Raw genomic sequence first — 19,939 nt, forward strand, 5'->3', positions numbered from 1 at the left:
GTTTATTGGATAGTGACATCAAAATTTTTATGGACGGGTTATCTGATTTTATGGCCGTAAAACACCGATTAATGTATATTATTAAAACTATATTTTTTTTTTTTTAAACAAATCAATCATGAATAATAAATAGTATTTTTAATTTAAAATTAATTGTTATAATGAAATAATTATTTCCTGATTTATAAATCTTACACTATATTTATTAATTACTCGTTATTATAATGTTGATCCTAATAGTATAATATTGGTTGTACAAAATGGAATAGCATTAAAATAATTACTTGTTAAACTTTTTAGAAATTTAAGATATTTTGAGCGCATACATTATATCCGATCAAATATATCTGAATCACGTTTGAGTAATAAAACCAACTCACGTACGGATTATTGTTGGGATTGCAATGAAAAGTATATAAAATACTAGAAATTTACATTACAGCTCATGCGAATTCTTAAAACTTTAACTGAAAATCTGAAACAGAAAGTTTTATGTTCTGCATTTTTTTAAAACTTTTTCCTGAAACTTCACCCTACTTTTATGTTATTTTCAAATGTTCATTGGAAATAGATCTATAGGGTGACGAATCTGTATTCAAAATGTGGATAACAACATGAAAGCCATTGTTATTGTTTTTAAAAACAAATGCATACAATTTGACTTTTGAGTATCTTAATAATAAAAACTAAATAAAATTGTCTACTTAAAAATAATAATAATAAATATACTAAACTTAAAATTATAGTTGTAGGTACTTACTTATATTACTCTTAAAATATATAAATTGTATACACCTATATTATAACTATAATTACGTGTAAATTAACATAGTATAATTTTACAATTCACAGGCTATTTAAACTATAATATTATGGTTTCAATTGTTGAAGAATATTTAAAAACGAATTAATGTTATTATACAATTTATTACAAAATTGTTTGAATCTGTACTTACGTATTTTATATAACATATATTTTATTAGAGTACATTGTTAAATTATTGTGTTAATTTAAACTATCCAAAATAATATTATTTAATACTATTTTATTTTTATTAATAACAATAGAAAAATACTAATTATGAAATAAGCAAAGATAGCACATATTACGATATAATATTTTTAACTACTTATACTCATTTTTCATAATAAAATTTAATTTGATTGTTACTCGACGTACATTCATAACTAACTATAGTATATAATACTACATTTAATTATTACGTTCAACAATCGAATATGAAGATTAAATTATTTCAAATTATTTCGTTGAAGTAATCAAATTTAGTTTTATTTTTGTATTTAATGAGCACCACGAACGACTTGTGTATACCTACTAAGTTTTTATTTGAAGCGGCTGTGTTAACCAACCTATGCATTTATCTGATTGTACTGATTTTAATAAATATTATATTTACACGGTGTATAATTAAAAAAAATTATGTGTTAAAAATTGGCAGTGAATATTAATTTTGTGTTTATCTACAAAAAATATTGTCATACCAATACCTATATATCATTATAATGAAAAAAATCATATTTTCTGCTACGAAAACCTTAACGTAAGTACATTTAAGATATAAATGAACACAACTACCCTCCAAAGTAAGTTTTTATGCCTATTGTATACATTTAACGTATTATTATCTTCTTAATTATTTAGGATTGAAAATACATAAATTAGTGAATAGTCTTATATGCACGTTTATGGTCGGAATAATCCTTTTTTTAGTTTTTTATATTACATTTTTATTGTTAAGGTCGATTTGTATCAAAATCTCTTCTCCGAATAACGGCAAAATGTGTTGTTTGAAAACTGTTGTTTTTTGTTGATCCACACTCCAACGAACCGGTAATACTGTAGCCCATGTTGAAGTCAGCTGTGCTTACATTAGACGTAAGGCATAACTGAGAAACAAAAATAATTTTACTATTAAATTTAAAAATATTGATATATAACACAATTAAAATTGTTTTATTATCATACATAATATATTTTTTGGTTAAATAGTAATAGTCATTATATTAAATAAAATTTATTTTTTAGTTGGCAATATTATACGTCATTTATATTGAATTTAAAATCTCAAACAGACAAAACTTATTATCTGATTAAAACTATTAGTTTTGACTTGTTACACCATAGTCATAATAATGCTAATAATACTAGGTTTTTTTTTTATTTTTAAAACGTAGTTTTATTGCAATGGGGAATATTAATGAATATTTTAAAATAACAATTTTCAGCATTTAACAAAAGTGTAATTAAGCCTGCTCTCACGTGGCACATGCAATACGTTTTCTGTTATTTAAATAATTAAATTCCCTGGTATTTTTCATAATGATTTTCCATCGTGTATAATAATAATAATAATAATATGAGCTCGTTCGTGAAATACGTCATTATTCAGTGTAACTACAGAAAATGCCTACCTAAGCGAAGAAGGCTAAGGATTAACGATGGCGAAAAAAAATTAAGCGAATAAAGAATACTTAAGTAATTTCTCGTTTGCCCGTTTACTCGCGTTATATGCGCCATATATCAAAAGGCCTACCACTGGGGCGGCAAACAGGAGCTTCAAGGTTCATAATATATAATAATATATATGTATGAAACGCACTTATTTTTACAAGCAATCCTTTGTCCCTGAACAAAGGCGACACGTAATACTCGCGCAGGTTATGTAATAATATAACGGACGGCTTGCTATCCGCACGCGCTGCACACTGACCTGCAATTACGTGTCCATGGAGCAAATGCCGAGTGCGGATGAGGAGCAAAGGCTCCGGTTAATTAGAAAACGCGCATACAGCCGTTCTCTATACATGATACCTTTATAGTAATAATATATACTCAAGATTAACGAAGCAAAAAGTCTTGAAGCACAATAATTAAGATTGATTTATTGCGGCTGGCGTAACATATTCATAATCGTCGTTCTCGTCGTCGTCGTTGCAGCCACAGAGAAACATATTGTTGGTTGTTATATTGTTATACGTCGTCTCGTCACGAGGAAAATTTTCTATTAGGCAGGTTTTTGGTACATGTTTTCCCTTCACCACTTCCACGCCCAATATCGTATAGACGAACTTGTGAGTGTGATTTTCATACATGTGTGCGGTAGAAACTTTAATAATAATAATATTTCGTAGAAATACCGGAAAATAAAGTTTTCTGCTAAAACTTTGCTCCATTCACTCTTCTCTCTCTTTTTATCTATATATATATATATAATATATCCTATATGCATATTATATATAACTGTGAGTCTCGCAAGCACATAAAAACGAAACAAATATGCACGCGGTTGTTCTGCAACCGTTACACTGTCCGCCACCCCGTGAGTTTATACATTATTACTTATGTAGTATACACAATTTATATATTTAATATAATATATTATAGTCGATGGTTTTAAATTTCGTTTCCTCGGGGACGATTGTAATCGCTATCCACGCGATCCTAATCCCGAAACATATGCGTTTGTCGTTTAATGTGTAATTATTACTATTATTATTGTTGTTTTCGTTGCCGATTCAGCAGTTTTATTTCACAATAACTGCCATCTCAAGTCTATAATAATGATAGATTATATATAAGTACCGAAAATGAATTATGTACAACTACAATCACACAAAATCCATTTGAAAAATTAAAATAACGGTGGTATTATGTTATGATAAATGATACACTGTTATCCTTTGAATGCGTGCGTTCTTCTTATTATCCCGTTCGAAACTTTAGAAGCTCACAAACTGTATAAGTATCAAGTTACAGTAATTTTCAACTACCTAAATACACACAGTTTATTATTATAGATACGCACGTGGTCCATGCTTTCAATGACATTTTTTGTTTTTATTACAAACAACGTGCGTTAGTAAAATTAGTTTAGACGCAAAACCTATTTGGATAAACACACTTCAAAGTGTTAGGTATAATATGTGTATAACGTTATATTGTATTGTATATTTATATAAAAATGTGTATTGTCGCTTACATACATTTATAGAAAAATAATAATAATTTGATATATTTTGCTCTTATATGATTGTATTATTGATTGAGTAGATAATAGATATGGAAACCTTACAGGATTGAAAAATTAACTTGATATTATTTATATACGTTTCAAAATTTAATTTTAAATTACTAAAATTTAAGTTATTAATATTGATATCGTATAATTAATGTAGAAATTCAACCAGATTATAGAGATAAAGTTGTTATAAATACGTAATGTTGGTAAAAAAAAAAAAAAAAAGATTAGCTTTTACTTATTTGTAATAATATAAATCAAGTCGATATACATGCTTTTTTAATATTGAATACCGACATTAAAAAGATTGAATTACTTTCCATTTTATTATTCTTCTCGAATTCGAGATATTTTTCATTTAAATGTATTGAACCAGAAATGCTGTTTTCTATCGAGTATATCAACAAATTTCACAATATGAAGATTGAAGAGGCTAAAGGAATTTCATTAAAATAATTTTAAAATAGGAATAGATGGACGTTAACTTCGTGATTTAAAAAAAGTTTAATATATTCGTGAATTTGATTAATGTGAAGAGGATTTAAAGAGTGACAATATGCATACATAGTTGTAGTTAACATATTATAACTCACAAGATGTTACACTGATTCAATATTATAATATCATATACATTTATATAATATTATAATATGATTGTATTTTAAGACAATCAGGTTTCATAAGTAGCTTATTGGGTCCCGTGAAAATTTATTTAAATTTCCTTAAACTATAAAAGCAAATTCAAAATTCTTTACTAAGTAATATTAAGTAGTTTTCTATATTGTATTGAGTGCACACATTTAAATTAGACAAATCGATATATAGTATACTATTACAATGATACGTGCTGATTGATTTGACGTATGTGTCATTTATCAGTAATCAGTTATTAATCTTCAACTAATAAAATTTAATAACCATAAATGACTTTTGTTTGATTTTAATATGATAAGATGGAAAATACCTGGGTGTTAACTCGATTAACTTTACAGTAAATTGACATTAATTTGTTTATAATTAATTCACTGAAAAATATTAATTTTTAATTGACCGTTTGATTATGAAATTATATTTTGAAACCTGAAAGTGAATAATAACCAAAAATAAACATCTTAGACAATAAATTGATAACGAAACATTATTGTAAAAGTGTTTTTTTACAGACAAACAACCCAAGCTATCAATAATCTTATAAGATCTTCATAAATGCGACGTAGGGATTTTGTATACCTACGAATTCCCAGTGAACACAATAATACTATTATGTATTTATACACCGAAGTGCAAACTCTTGGAAAATATGAGGGTCGAGGACGTGTTTCTTTGCAGATATATAGTTACATGGTGTATTATAATAATAATATAATCAATCATATAATATTTCTGTTTGCTGCAGTTATCCCTTAATAAACCGCAGCAACTTACTAAAATACCTTAATATTATGATGCGATAAGACCACTTATAACTGGACGTATTACCTGCAGCAATGAAACGTTTGGTGCAGTATACCGAGTAAATTTGGGAAGGTAGACGTTAATAAAAACCATCACCTTCGAAGTAAAAAATAAAAATAGAATTTACGCTAAAATGTACATAATATAATATACATGACATGAACATTATAATAAACATATATGTGATTATAATCGATGAGCTTTAAGAGTCTATCATAAGAAATTGCAAATAACTTATTAAAATTAAATATTTGTTATTAACTAAATATAGTAGACATTAAATAGGTAATAGTAATAATATTGTGTATTATAAATACAAAAATTTTCATTGTATATTAAACAAGAAATCTCAAGCAATATTTTAAAATTACATTACCTACTCAAATTATAACTTAAAAAAAAAAAAAATCATCAATAGAAAAAGGAACCATACAAAAATCTAGATAATTTTAATGATAGTGTCGTGGAAAAGTGATTCTCCCTCCACAAAATTATACAAAATATGGCAAGTTTGAGTAATTTTAAATCTTTCTCTCAAAAAAAAAAAAAAAAAAATGTTAAAGTACGCTACTTCTGATATTTTCTGGTTGAATTTACCAACCTATTACTGCTTAAATTATTAGAGGTGACCGACGTGACGCCACGGCATTGCACAGGGAACTGTTGTCGGTACCTATCTATGTAATTACGTACTTATAAAATACGTGTCCAAATTAGTATTTTACAACAGATAAAGATCATCGCTGTCAATGTTCGATTACGGTTCAATATAAATTCATTCGAATAGGTAATGTGCTAAATTCGTCTACCATTTAACTGACAAATACATTATTACGCATTCTAGTAAGTGGTATATTTGGATAAATTAATTTCACAATTTCAACAGATAGATTGATATATACGTTATTCAGCATATTTTTAAAGGAAAATAATGATTAACGCCAAATGGAAAAGATTTAACAATATTTTTAATTTTTTTTTCTTGTAATTTTCTTGTTTTTATTTATAGATTTATTTGATAATTGTATACTTCTAAGTGATTTAGAAGTTAGATATAAATAGTGTATTTAGTATAGAATAACCATTAATAAAATTTCACTATATATATTATACAATTTTTAACTAAAACACAATAATATAGAGAATATCATAACACATTTAAAGAATTTAATATTAATGATATATAATTTTATTAAATAATTAAATTTAAGAAAAAAAATATTTTAATCATAATCAAAACATTGATTCATTTAATATAATTTTTTATCTTTTGACAGTTTAACGTCCTTTTTTTTCATCCCACGTAACGTTCTCTGTCACTAGGTTAATAAAAAATACATGACATTATAATGCAATAAGTAAATTTGCGATTTATATCTTAATAATTATTGTTTGAATAATTTTTTACTTATATCATGTAAAATTATGTCTAAAAACATTATCACGATATCAATTTCTAAATTTACCTTTAAATTTTATAATTTTATTAATTTAACTCAATAATGAATTAATGGTTTCTATTTGGTTTTGTACAGTGACAGTTATCTGAACAGAAAAATCTTCAATATGGAAGTGTTTTCTACTAGAAAATTTAATTTAATTGTTGATCCCCTGAACTATTTTAATAACTGTGGAAAATCAATAGAGAACAGAGAAAAAACAACATGTACTCAACTCTGGTTATTAATGAAATTTTACTTCATTTTAATGCACCATTTGGTTTTTTATACATAAATATTTTAAAATGATTGTGACACAATTATATGAACAAGTGACTGCAAAAAAATTAATTCATTCGTTACAGTGACCTTAATGACAAGAAACAAAACACACTTATATCCTCAGCGAAGCGCGTGTTTTTTAAATATTTTTTTTTTTACAAGTTAGCTTTTTAGTTTGTTATGCAGTTAAACAAAATATTACTACCTACATGAGTATTGTATCTATTTTTATATAATTTGATTCTCGTGCTCTAAATAGGTATAATTGAAATGAAGATTTCATTAAATAAATTAAATGATTAATGAACATATTACATTCTAAAAACTCTAAATAATAACATTACTTTTGTTTTCCGTATGCGAAGCCGTTGAAATTTTAGCAGAATAAATATTTTGATTATTTTTAGTTCTGAATAACAAGTTGGTGAAACTTATATAACAATGATAAATGTTTCAGATATGCCCAAACAAAATGAAAAAAATAGAGGGAAACGTAAATCCCAGTTTTCTTCTATTTTCATTCGACTAATTCCTAAAAGTTGTCCAACACGCTCATCCCGCATCCCAAAACTTTCTCTAACCCGTCCACTTTTAACGTGACTTTGAAACATTCAAACCAGAATAAGGGAAAACAAAAGTAAGACCAATCGTTATTTCATTACTTAAGTTCTCTTATGTGAACAAGGTTAAATGAAACAGACCAAACCCGAGTTTGGCATTTACCATTATACGTATATATATATATATATAATGCTAATCGTTCTATATTATACAAGATGATTATTTTTTCAGTAGATAAATTCTTTAGCAGTAAATTTCTATTTTTTGGAAAAAGATGCTTATGATTAGTTTGAAGTAGTACTGTTAATTCCATCATATTATTGGAAATAAACCTTAACATTTTTAACTATGTTAATAACAAACTATATTTTTATAAAAATGTCAACGTACAAATATCGAAAAAAGATTAAATAATATAAAAATATATTATGCAAGTATACATTGTACACTTAACAGTGTAGATGCATTAGGTGAAACTCTTCTATTGTTTAAAAAGGTTTTTCTTTAGTTTTAAATTTTAAGCAAAACAAAATATATTGCTACACAATCAATAGTCAGAACGATTTCATTAACATTTTACCAGCTTGCATAATTAATCAGAAATTTACATTGAATGACAGTAACTCAGTGCTGTACAAATACTTGAAATCTCTTATAAACGTAGTTGACAGATTTGAATAAGCCAGCACATTGACAATGTTGTACTAAAGAAAAATAAGGGTTCGATTGTTTTTTCAACGCAACGTTAAGTGCACAATAATATTTTTTATTTTGTTTTTGCTCAATATTGAAATTGTCCGAAAATTATTCAAATTATATTTGTTGTCGGCTGTTTCAAAATTAACTATTATCTATCATAAAATCATATTTATAGATTTATTAAAGCACATTTTGTTCAATAAAATTAATAAATTCCTATTTCTAATGATTTTCTTACATGTATTATTATCAAAAAAAAAAAAAAAAAATGCTAATATCCAATATTGCATCATTACATAAACTATTACATGATTATCACTCGCTGATTTATCATACCATTTACACGCCAAATCAAAATAATAAATAATTAAAAACTAAAACCGTAAACATTGTTTATTAGTAATAATTTAAAAATAACTATTGTTTTTATGTATAAGTTTTTTTAATTTGTTATTAGATTATTTTCAATCATTATAAATTATTATAATCTATAATATAGTACTAACATAAAATTTCTTTAATCATTTTATTAATTTATTTATTTTTACTATGGTATCTTCTATAAATAAGGACAATTAACAAAAATTTATTAGAATATAAAAGTAATGTATTATTGATGAAAAACTTTTTTTTTTAGTCTTTATAAAAATAATCAAGGAATATTTAATTGTTCATTTGAATATACATTAAAAATGTTTCGAATCGCTTAATTAACTATGTAATAATAATCTTAGAAGTATAAAAATAAATAAATTATAATATTTATAATTAATAAACAAGTCTTATTTAAATAAAAACAACGTTTTATACTTGTATTTTTATAAATAAACTCATTTTGAGGTCACGGATTGGTTTATAAATAATTCGAACTCTGGAGACTCGTATAAAAGTGAATAGTTTGAGCAAAGATATAATCAAAAACTCATTTAACGTTTATTAATCGATAAATCCATTTTGAAGCATTTAATCGTTTTGGGACCATCTGCTGGTGGTTATCAAATCATGAAAATGTAATATTATAATACTATATGTTCACCTCTATATTTCAAAATAATATGTACATTTTTATTTGAAAAATACACTTTGTGCGGATCTTAGTCATATCAAACTTATAATAATATGATTAAAAATAAATATCAAAGTTCACACTATTAGAAGAAAGTTTTACTCGCTTTTCGTATTATGTGCGAAACTACTTAAAAATAATGATACTGTTGTAATTACGACTTAAGAGGAATGAAAAAATCGTTTGCAACTTGTTGCAAGTTCGTTTAAGCGTTATTTCTTTGTGGTTTATCACGTACATTTTCCATGAAAGTACAAGAGAAATAAAATTAAACTATTCACTGATTACATACTTCAGAGCGTTGGCTCATGAATTACAACTCATCACCTTAAATTTTCCATTCCAAAAAAAAAAATAATAATAATAAATACCAATTACAATGAAAATAATATCCACAATAATGATAACAATAATAATAATAATAATAATAATAATAATAATAAAAAATAGCAACGAGGTCATTAAACAAGCATTAAAGGAGTTTAACTATCTCCCATTAACACAATCTCCCTTACTTGCAGGTCGATACAACAATTACCTAGCGCCATATAATATATCCATAAACTAGATTTAATCGTGGCACGATTCCCCTCTCTGAATATATGTAGACGAAATATTCAGAGCACGTGGCCACTTTGTAAAGCATTGCTCCGTTTGAGTTATACTTGAGAAAATTGGAAACTATGCGCCCTCACTAGTCCTTTTTTTCTTCGTCCATCCCTGTTTGCAGAGGACCAAAGGGATTAAAACTTAATTACTAAGCGGACCTTTTGCCCTGATATGCCATACACATAATACAAACAAGTGCCTTACTGTGTACCAATATACAGATACAGTCAATTGACAGATTTATTTTTCCTAGCTACTGGTCGCTACGGTTCCCGAGTTTATCTAATAACAAAAAAAAAAAAAAAAACAGCAACGACACTCGACGTGTAAAATGGACAAGAGTTTGCAATTTATCTAATTTGTGTCAAAGCTGGAAAATAACAGGTGTAAATAAATCTGAGATACAACAAAAGGTTTATATCTCCGTTTTATCTTTTGAGTATTAAGTCTTAGCAATCAGATCATTGTATTTAAAAATAGTTAGGTATTGGTAATATAAATATGATTTAGTACACATTGTTTAAGTTGTTCTTTTAATTAAACTAAATTCAGCCAAATTGTTTTTATAAATCCTTGATTATATAAGATTCAAGATCTAAATAAAAATAATATTATATAATTGTTAAATTATTTAAACTTGAGCTAATACATACGTAAAGAAAATATGGAACAATCTTTCGAATCAATCTAATAAAAAAATGTGTAAGTATGTCATATCATACAATATTATTAATAAAAAAAATTATGAATAACTTATGTGTATATTTTTATTACGTAGAAGCGTTATTTAATAACCAAAATGTTAATTTGCATTCAAAAGATATCTTCATTAAATATTTAAATGTGTCTTGACAACGCACGTTTGTCTTTAATTTTTTATACCACTATAATACAATAATTAATTAAGAGTTAGATTAAGATTCTTACTAAAATTAAATTATAATAAAATTTAGATAAGCGTAAATATTAAACTGAACTTAAACTAAAAAATAAAAATAATAATTAAATAATTTACATTAATTACATTATTAATTTACTTTTATTATTATTATCATTATTCATTATTATTACCTCATAAATCATTAGGTAGTTAAACTGTATAGTATATATGATATATATACAAAAAATTTAAATTTTTGTTTTTGATCTGTAAGTTTTCACTTGTTCATAATTACAAAGATTAAGGGTCATTATCATTACCCGTTGACTAACAATTGTTTACTAATATATTAACATTTTTATGTTTTATTTAATAATAGTACTAAAATAGTAATACGAATAATATAATAATGATAGTAGTGCTGGTTTTAAATTTTTAATGTGAGTTCTACGTGATATTACAATAGATTATATGTATAAATTAATGATTTATTTTACTTTAACGAAGATTGGAAACAGCAAAATAATAAGATTCATAAGATTTCATTCTGATATGTTTTTTCACTATACACACACACACATACACACACACATATATATATATATATATTATGTAATTGCATAAAACTATATTTTTAATTAATATAAAATTATAATTCTCAATAAATTTGTCACAAATTAATCACTTTACGTAATAGGATTATTATTTTTATTATATTAAATATTCTGTTATAATATTGATATTTATAATAAAAGCTTCAAGAAAAAATGGTAAACAAAATATCACAGTATATTAGTAAAAAGTTATACATAAATTAATTGTAAACTTTTTAGAATATTGAATTTAACGGTATTTAATGATACAATCAAATAAGTAGAATGACATATTCGTATTCCGCCAATAAACAGGATTGGAAAAACTTATTTAACTTTCTGCATACATATCATTATAATTACTCATATAATTTAGACATGTATTATTATTTAAGCTTTTCTTATTATGTAACACTTTAAAAAAAAAAAAAAAAAATGTATCTTATCCCAATGGCCATACTGCCGAGGGTTATTCTTTTCTAATAAAAAAAATTAGTAGAATTGTTTAAATGTTTTTTTTTTCTAAATCATTATTTTAAAATCAAAAGGATATTATTTTCTATCGATATTTACAAAAAAAAAAAAAATATACAGTCTAAAAATGTCTTTTAATGGTAAAAATTTAATGTATTGAGTTAAACGCGAATTTTCTCATACAAAACTTATATTCGTAGAAATTGAGCTATTATACCTATTTATTATTTTTTCATTTAATTTATATCTTACGTTTTGTGTACCTACCTATAATATTTTGTTATACGATACTCAATGCTGATAACTTTCTCATTTAATATTTATAAGTTCCTTAGGTATAGTTCTAACCTATCATTAAAATCGTTTCATAAATCATAGATATTTTTCTAATTATATAATTTTAAGCTAAAAATGTATTTTGTTTCACATTTTAGATTCTAAGTGGAGCAATAAATATGTTGATTTTATTATGAGTATTTTTGTTTATTTTTTTTTATTTTTTTGTAGATGAATACCCGATAATTGTCGATAAAATAATTTGATTTTAAAAATGTGGGGTTGGCTATGGATAAAAAATTGGATCTGGTTTGTATTTCAGAATGGTCAAACTTAAAAATTCTACCATAAAGTAATTATTTATCCATAAACAATTTTTGATATTTTATCGTATTAAATGTTTAACACATTTTTAAGTTATTTATAGGCATGATAAATATTTAATTTTTTTTTAGTTATTTTTTATAAATGTTGATAAAAAAAATTTTGCAGCGTTAAAATACTTGAAAATATATTATAATATTCCAAAAAAAGTTATTTTTATAGCTATAAAGAAATACCAAAAATATATATGCACAATTTTTTTTTTTGTATGTATTTAAAGTTAGAATTTTAACGAAATTCATTAAAATCGAAAAAAAGCTACAAACTATTTTGTAGTTAAAAATTCGTAATTTTTTTTTTGTATCTTAGTTTTAAAAATGTAATACAAGATTCTGAAGAAGTAGTTTTTATACAAAACCAATAAAATCTAAAAAATGTATAAAAATGATTATTTTTTTATATACATTTTAAGTTTTATTTTGTATAAAATTACTTATTAAACAATAAATAACGGTATGAAAAATAATTTGTTATAATTTAAAATCATAGTTTATGTGAACTTAAACTTTTATTTATTTTATATTAGCATGATTTTTTACTATTATGCTATAACAGTATTAATTAATTTTAAAATGTTATCTATTTATAGGTACCATATATCTATTTTTACTGTTTTACGGTATTTATAAAAATATGTTATTCCATTTTGAGTAGGCTGATAAAATGTGCTATAAATAATATAATATATTGTTATAATAATTAATAGTATTATAGTATAATTGTGCAATATTTAAAAAAAAATTTTGTCGATCTAACAAAATGCTAAAAGTAAAGTTAATTTCTTTTATAAGTAAATCAAAAAACATATTATTATAATTTATTGATATAGGCTGATAGACTATTTTCGCTCAGAATCATTTATCGTTTAAAATGGTATAACATTTAATTCAAATTTAAAAAACTTATAATAGTAATTAGTAGGGTTGGGATTTTAATGCCCTAAAAAATCTCAAAAAGTGCCCTTAAACATATGCGAAAATTACTTAAAAAACTTAAAAATGCACTATAAAAATATATTTAAATTTATTCATTATAGCTTAAAAAAAAAAAAAAATTAAAAATAAACCCACTTGATACTAAATACACAGCAGAACAGTGCCCACTTACCTACTTTTTATATAATATATGTACGTTTTTAGACCACTTTTACCTATTTCATAACATTTGTATGTATTCAAACAAACTTTTGAATATAATTGAATATTTTCACCGTTTCCAGTAACTATAAAATACCAATTATAATATTTTTTCATGCAAAAAGACATGGTTAAAAAAAAATATTTATATTTATAATTTATAAGATAATTTTAAATATGTTTCTAGCACGTATAAAAAGATCAATTTATTTAAATAAATTTTAATATTACATACTTTCTTTAAACTTTAAACATTAAACAATATTTTGAAATTATAATGTTTTCATTTTGTATATTTAATTTATTTATTTAAAAGACTTTGGTAATTTTTCAGTGTTCTTTTAGTTTATGTAGTTTTATTGGTTTTAAGTTTTAATTTTTAGATCATCAAAATCCTATTTATATTTATATTGTTATAACCGTTGTACCTATATTTATTAATTTGTGCTATTTTATAATTTATTATGAATTAGATTTATAATTATGTAAGTATTTACATAATATATAATAATATATATATTTAATAACATTTTATTTGTAATTGATTTCTGATTGAAAGATAACGCACATATTCTTATTAGTAAATTATTAATATTATAGTATTTATTTTTTTACATATAAAATATGCAAATTAGATATGAGCTATAAAAGTTTAGGGAAAATAGCGACACAGCTGGCTGTTGCTACTAGAATGTAATATAATTTAGATTATAATTTTATCAGTTATTGTTTTTAACAGTATAATTTATTTATTTATATTAAATAATAATATTATATTTTAAAACTCATTTTTACATCACAGTTGTTTATTTTGCTAGTTTCAGATTATGGCTTAATTTTGTATAAGCGACAATAGTTTATAATGTCAATAATTCAAGCCATGCTGATATTGTTTGACCTCGTGAAATCAAGATGTTGATGTTAGTGCTCGCAGTAAAATAAACTACGTCAGAAACTATGTTGCAATCTAAGTTATACTTGAAAAATCACACAGCCATCTGTTTTATACCACACAGAGGGATCGGTCGAGTGGAACGATATACGCGCTCGTCACAATGACGGATCACTGGAGATGCGAAAAAAAAATAGTATACCTACGTACACACTCCTCATAACTTTTTCGCAATTTTTCCCGGTCAAACGAATCGTTTATGGTTTTCTTTTGATAGAGGTTAGGGAAAAAAACCGATGATAATATATAAAAACTAAAAAGGTATGCAGAAAAATATTTTTGGTTAAGGCTAAAAAAAATGTGAAACGTGTATTTCCGTATAGGCATAACAGATATCAGACTCCAACGTACATTTGCGAAAGAGAAAAACGCCGGAAACCCGATGGACCGCGAAGTAACATGATTGAAAAAATGCACATAAACAGAAATATAATATATGAGAAAATAAATAGGCATTTTATACCGTTTTACACGTGTTCCTTTCAAATTTCCCCTACGGTTCGGCTCTGAAAATCCGTCATTATTTCGGCCAGCCTCTACAGCTTTTAGTAAAGCCGGATTTAAAACATTGTTATACTCGCAAGTATACGTATCCACTATAATACAAGTCCTCCCCTCTATACTTAGTTTTTGAGGATTATAACTACAACAAACTGCATTACAAAATTTAATTTGATTAGTTTTGCGGATTGGTAACATAAATACAATTATTAATTTCTAAGCGAAATAAAAATATATCAATCTATATAAGTTTGTAATTAAATATTAAATATCTTCTAAAAAAATTCTATCAAAAATAATAAAATCATCAATTATACATTTTTTGAACACTAGTAAACTTACATTAACCCATATATGACAAATTCTAAAAACTTGTATAATACATTTTCTTAGTTTAAATATATATATATATATATATATATACAGTTATTCAGATGTAACAGTTATGTCATTTTTTGATAAAATTATAGATCTTTTGTATGAAAACGCTAATGTTATCATAAAAAAGTAAATTATTAGTCTGAGAATAACTTATTAGAGTTAAATATTAATAAATCAAAGTATGTTTATTTTAAGACGAAGTCAAAAATTATAAACACATATTGTGACAACATTTTTCACTCATCAAACTGTAATGGTATTTATTAAAGTTGTTTAATATTATAATAAGTAAGCACTATTAAATATTTAGGTATATCAATAATAATAAATTAAGATGTAATAATCAAATTAATAATTTAATTAACACTATGCAAAAATTGTTCTATTATGTTTTTAATTAAAAATGATTTATTTTCAATTTCGATAATAACTTTACTTTATTTTTCATTGGTTCAGTCCATAGTCAACTATGGAATATGTATAAGGGGACATGCATATGACTTATATGTTTTTAGAATAAATATTACCTTAAATAGAATAGTTACATTTTTATTACTTAAGCCTATGTATTATAGTAATAGTCTTGTATATTTTAAACTTAATGGGCCGCCCTTATATAAGTTGTATTTTAATAACACTTTACTAAGTTTATTCAATTTTAGACGAAAAATTTCCAAGTTAATTTACTTGCATAATTAACGATACAAAGAAGATATTAATATATCTGTCCAATATTTTAAAAAGCAAATTTAAATTAAATTGTATACATCTATTGCTATTTAAATATGTAGATCACTTAAAATTAATATTCATGGCTTTTCTAATTTAAATATGTTAAAATTATAGCTGAGGAACTTAGAACTATCAGAGATTTAATTATTGTAAATTTTAATAACATAATTTATTCTTAAGGAACTCTTTTTCTTTTTTGTTATTCTTTTATTTATTGTGTATTTTCTAAATTAAATATATGTATTTTTATTGTAATGAGCAAAAACTTTTTATATCCACCAAAAACATTATGCTGATAGAAGGGTTTGCGTCTATTTATTTTAATAAATATTAAGTTTTATATGTTGATTGTACTTTTTGCATGATATATGCATATTTATTATACTTACTTACTAAAATGTATAAATAATATTAAAATGTCATATAATTACTTATAGTATATCAACGTATAGTTTATTTTGAATTGTATTAAAACAATCAAAATATATTGTTGTAACTAATATCTAATGCACGTAGTAATTCTAATTTTAAAACTACAAATAAAAATGAGTTTTGAAAAGTTTTGAGTGCTCAGACACGGGAAAAAGGAAAAAATAAAAAAAAGTTCATCACTCTTTTTTTCTAACGTTTCTGAGTTCTTAAGCTATTTTATAGATTTTTTTTCCTCAAACATTATTCATCTGACAAAACTTCTTTGTTTTTTTGTAACTTTTTTTCAATATCTCGACGGCCTAGGAGCCATTCTTGTATTTTCATGATTCCCACTAGAATCCGAATTTGTTAAACATATCCTTTTGTTTAGATAAAAAGAGAAGAAACTATGTGCATGGTTTTTAGAAAAACAAATACACAAAAGAAAAGTGCAAATATTTTTTGATGGTACACTATCTCGAAAGTTACATATTATAAAATTTTAAAATTAAGAAACAGAATAAACCAGAAAATCTGGATTTACGCAGTTAGCGTCTATAGTAAAGATGTTAAATTTATATTTTAATTAAAATTATACGTTTAAAAATTGATAAATATACTTACTTTAAAATCTGGATCAGTACGTTTATTAAACGAACCGACGATGAAAAGATTGCCGGTATCGGTATCTACCATTTTAGCCAATGTTGTATACCTAAAATAAAATAATCAAACACACCTTATTAATACTTAATTCTATACTTGTGATAAATAGATTATTTTCGTTTATTTACATATTATTAACTATTTTTAATATAATTTAAAATTAATAAATAATTTTTATAAAATGATGCATGCTAAATTGATATTACTTATTAAGTATTAGAATAGTATAACAATTTATTACTAACCAATAAATTATGTATTAAGGATTTTCATCTTGGAACATTTGAATTTTTAATTATTTTAGAATAACCGAGGTATTTTATATTATTATATGAATAGGCATAATAGAGATATGAAAAGAAAAGGTTATAATATGTTAATAATATTCTATGTTACTTTACAAAGATTATAATTATATTCTTAACAAAGAGACAAAAACGTTACATGCCAAACATCTCTTATAAATATATACACATTAAGCTTATGATTATTATAGCAATTATTAACTTTTATGTTGTCAAACTTAAATGTGAAATGTTTTCTTAAATACCTACATACAATTTACTTTTAAGTTCATATTACTGTTATACGTATTAAACTTGGTTGACATTTTATAATTGTCTTATAATCGTAACTTGAAATTATGCACATGCATATAAAATAAACTACATTTTTGAGTGTTCATATTACTATTACTTGTATGAGCTTAAAAAATGTAGATAAATTTTACAAACTAGGAATATTTTATTATCTTGATAATTGATTGTCATTAGACGCTTAAACAATGATTTAATATTTAATAAACTTAGATTTTTAAATCTAAAATATAAAAATTTATACTTACTTAATTTTTTAAAATCGAATTCAAAATTAAAATGTATAAATTTACTAATGACTAAATAATTTTTAAATAGTTGGCACATTGGAATTGTGGTGATAAAAAAAATTTAAATAAATATTATAATATGCTTTATAAAAACTATATTTATTAACTAACTATATGGTTAGTACTCAATAAGAAAAATTGCTTATTAAAATGTCATACTTGTTAAATATACTGTTATTTTATGTTAAAGATATACATCAATCTTATGTTTACGACTTGGAATTTCTATCCTATCCCTAAATCCTAAAACAATATCGTGAATAATTCAACCGTCTCTTTCCCTTATCGGTTACTGATCAAAAATTATTTTTTTTTAGCGATCCTACTACGCCCTAATACTTCTCTGTCCTCATCGCTAAGTTATGAAATCTTGCACACCACAATAACCGCAGTAATAATAATAATAATAGTAATAATAATAATAATAATAATAATAATAATAATATTGCCTGCGAACTCCTGCGTTCCGTCACAAAGGTTGGCAATAAAATGCAATGATTCTTCTCTCATAATATTTATTTTCTTTTTAGCCAACAATGGTAGATAATTTTACAGAATTTTAACCGAATATTTTTTAGTTCTTCCAATCTATTCATAATATGTGCGTGAATATAACATAGCGAGTCACGAATCTTCGTATTTAGAACTTTTGTGTTAATCAATAACACATATAAACAATAATTATATTAATATATCTCATTCACAATATTATGAATAGTACCCAATGATTGTTATTAAAATATATTATATGTACATATTTTATTCTATTAAATTTACATATAATTTGATTGTGAAAACTGATTGTAACAATAATAATAAAATAATGTAGTCATAGGAAAGTCTTATTTTTTTGTAAGTTTATACTAAAATATGATATATAAATTAAATGTAAGTGAAACTGTGAAATATCAGTAAAAATTATCTCTTAAGGTAATGTGCTAAAAAAATTAAAAATAATAAGTTAAAACATAATGATTGGTTAATTACTAATTAATAAATAGTGATTGTATTAAATCTAAAATTTAAAATGAATATTATTCCCAGATTAACAGCAAACAAGATATGCTTATGACATAGTTACTTTAAAATGTGTATACATTTTACCTACTATTTTAAAATAGTAGACAATACAAATCATGCAGTTTTGGTTGTTAACGCGGTTATAAAATCAATTTGAAAAATGCGAAATGATTATGTATATTTCCCTGTGACATTATGTTTTCAATATCTAGTTTCATTTTAAATTTCGTATTATGATTGCCTTTTTGACGTATATACGAGGTTATTTCATTCCGAGTTACTGCATCCATTTATCCTATATAAGCGTTCAAACGGTTCATCAAATATTTTCTTTCTCATGGTTCATCGGTTTCATAGTAGCAGCTGGCCCTCCGGGGAAAAACTCAAACCTGGTTTACCGATTCTGTTATATACGTATATTTATATATATTGTGTCGTGGATATATAAATTGACTACGACGACATGGCAACTTTTAACAAGCCAATTTCCGAATTT

General features: G+C 24.1%; 1 protein-coding gene across 1 annotated transcript in view; it reads right to left on the reverse strand.

Annotated features, from left to right (window-relative positions):
• Nucleotides 1-1,468: 1,468 nt before the first annotated feature.
• The window catches only part of LOC112593686, a 39,349-nt gene continuing 20,878 nt past the window's right edge, over nucleotides 1,469-19,939 (reverse strand). Inside the window, exons 3-4 of the mRNA XM_025338192.1 lie at nucleotides 17,496-17,586; nucleotides 1,469-1,908 (exon numbers count right to left, since the gene is read on the reverse strand). Coding sequence (XP_025193977.1) covers nucleotides 1,756-1,908; nucleotides 17,496-17,586 — 244 coding nt within the window. The 3' untranslated portion in view covers nucleotides 1,469-1,755. The remainder of the gene's footprint in view (nucleotides 1,909-17,495; nucleotides 17,587-19,939) is intronic.

This window comes from Melanaphis sacchari, unplaced genomic scaffold (genome assembly GCF_002803265.2).
Source record: "Melanaphis sacchari strain LSU unplaced genomic scaffold, SCAv2.0 Contig20_pilon_pilon, whole genome shotgun sequence".
Lineage (NCBI taxonomy): Eukaryota > Metazoa > Arthropoda > Insecta > Hemiptera > Aphididae > Melanaphis > Melanaphis sacchari.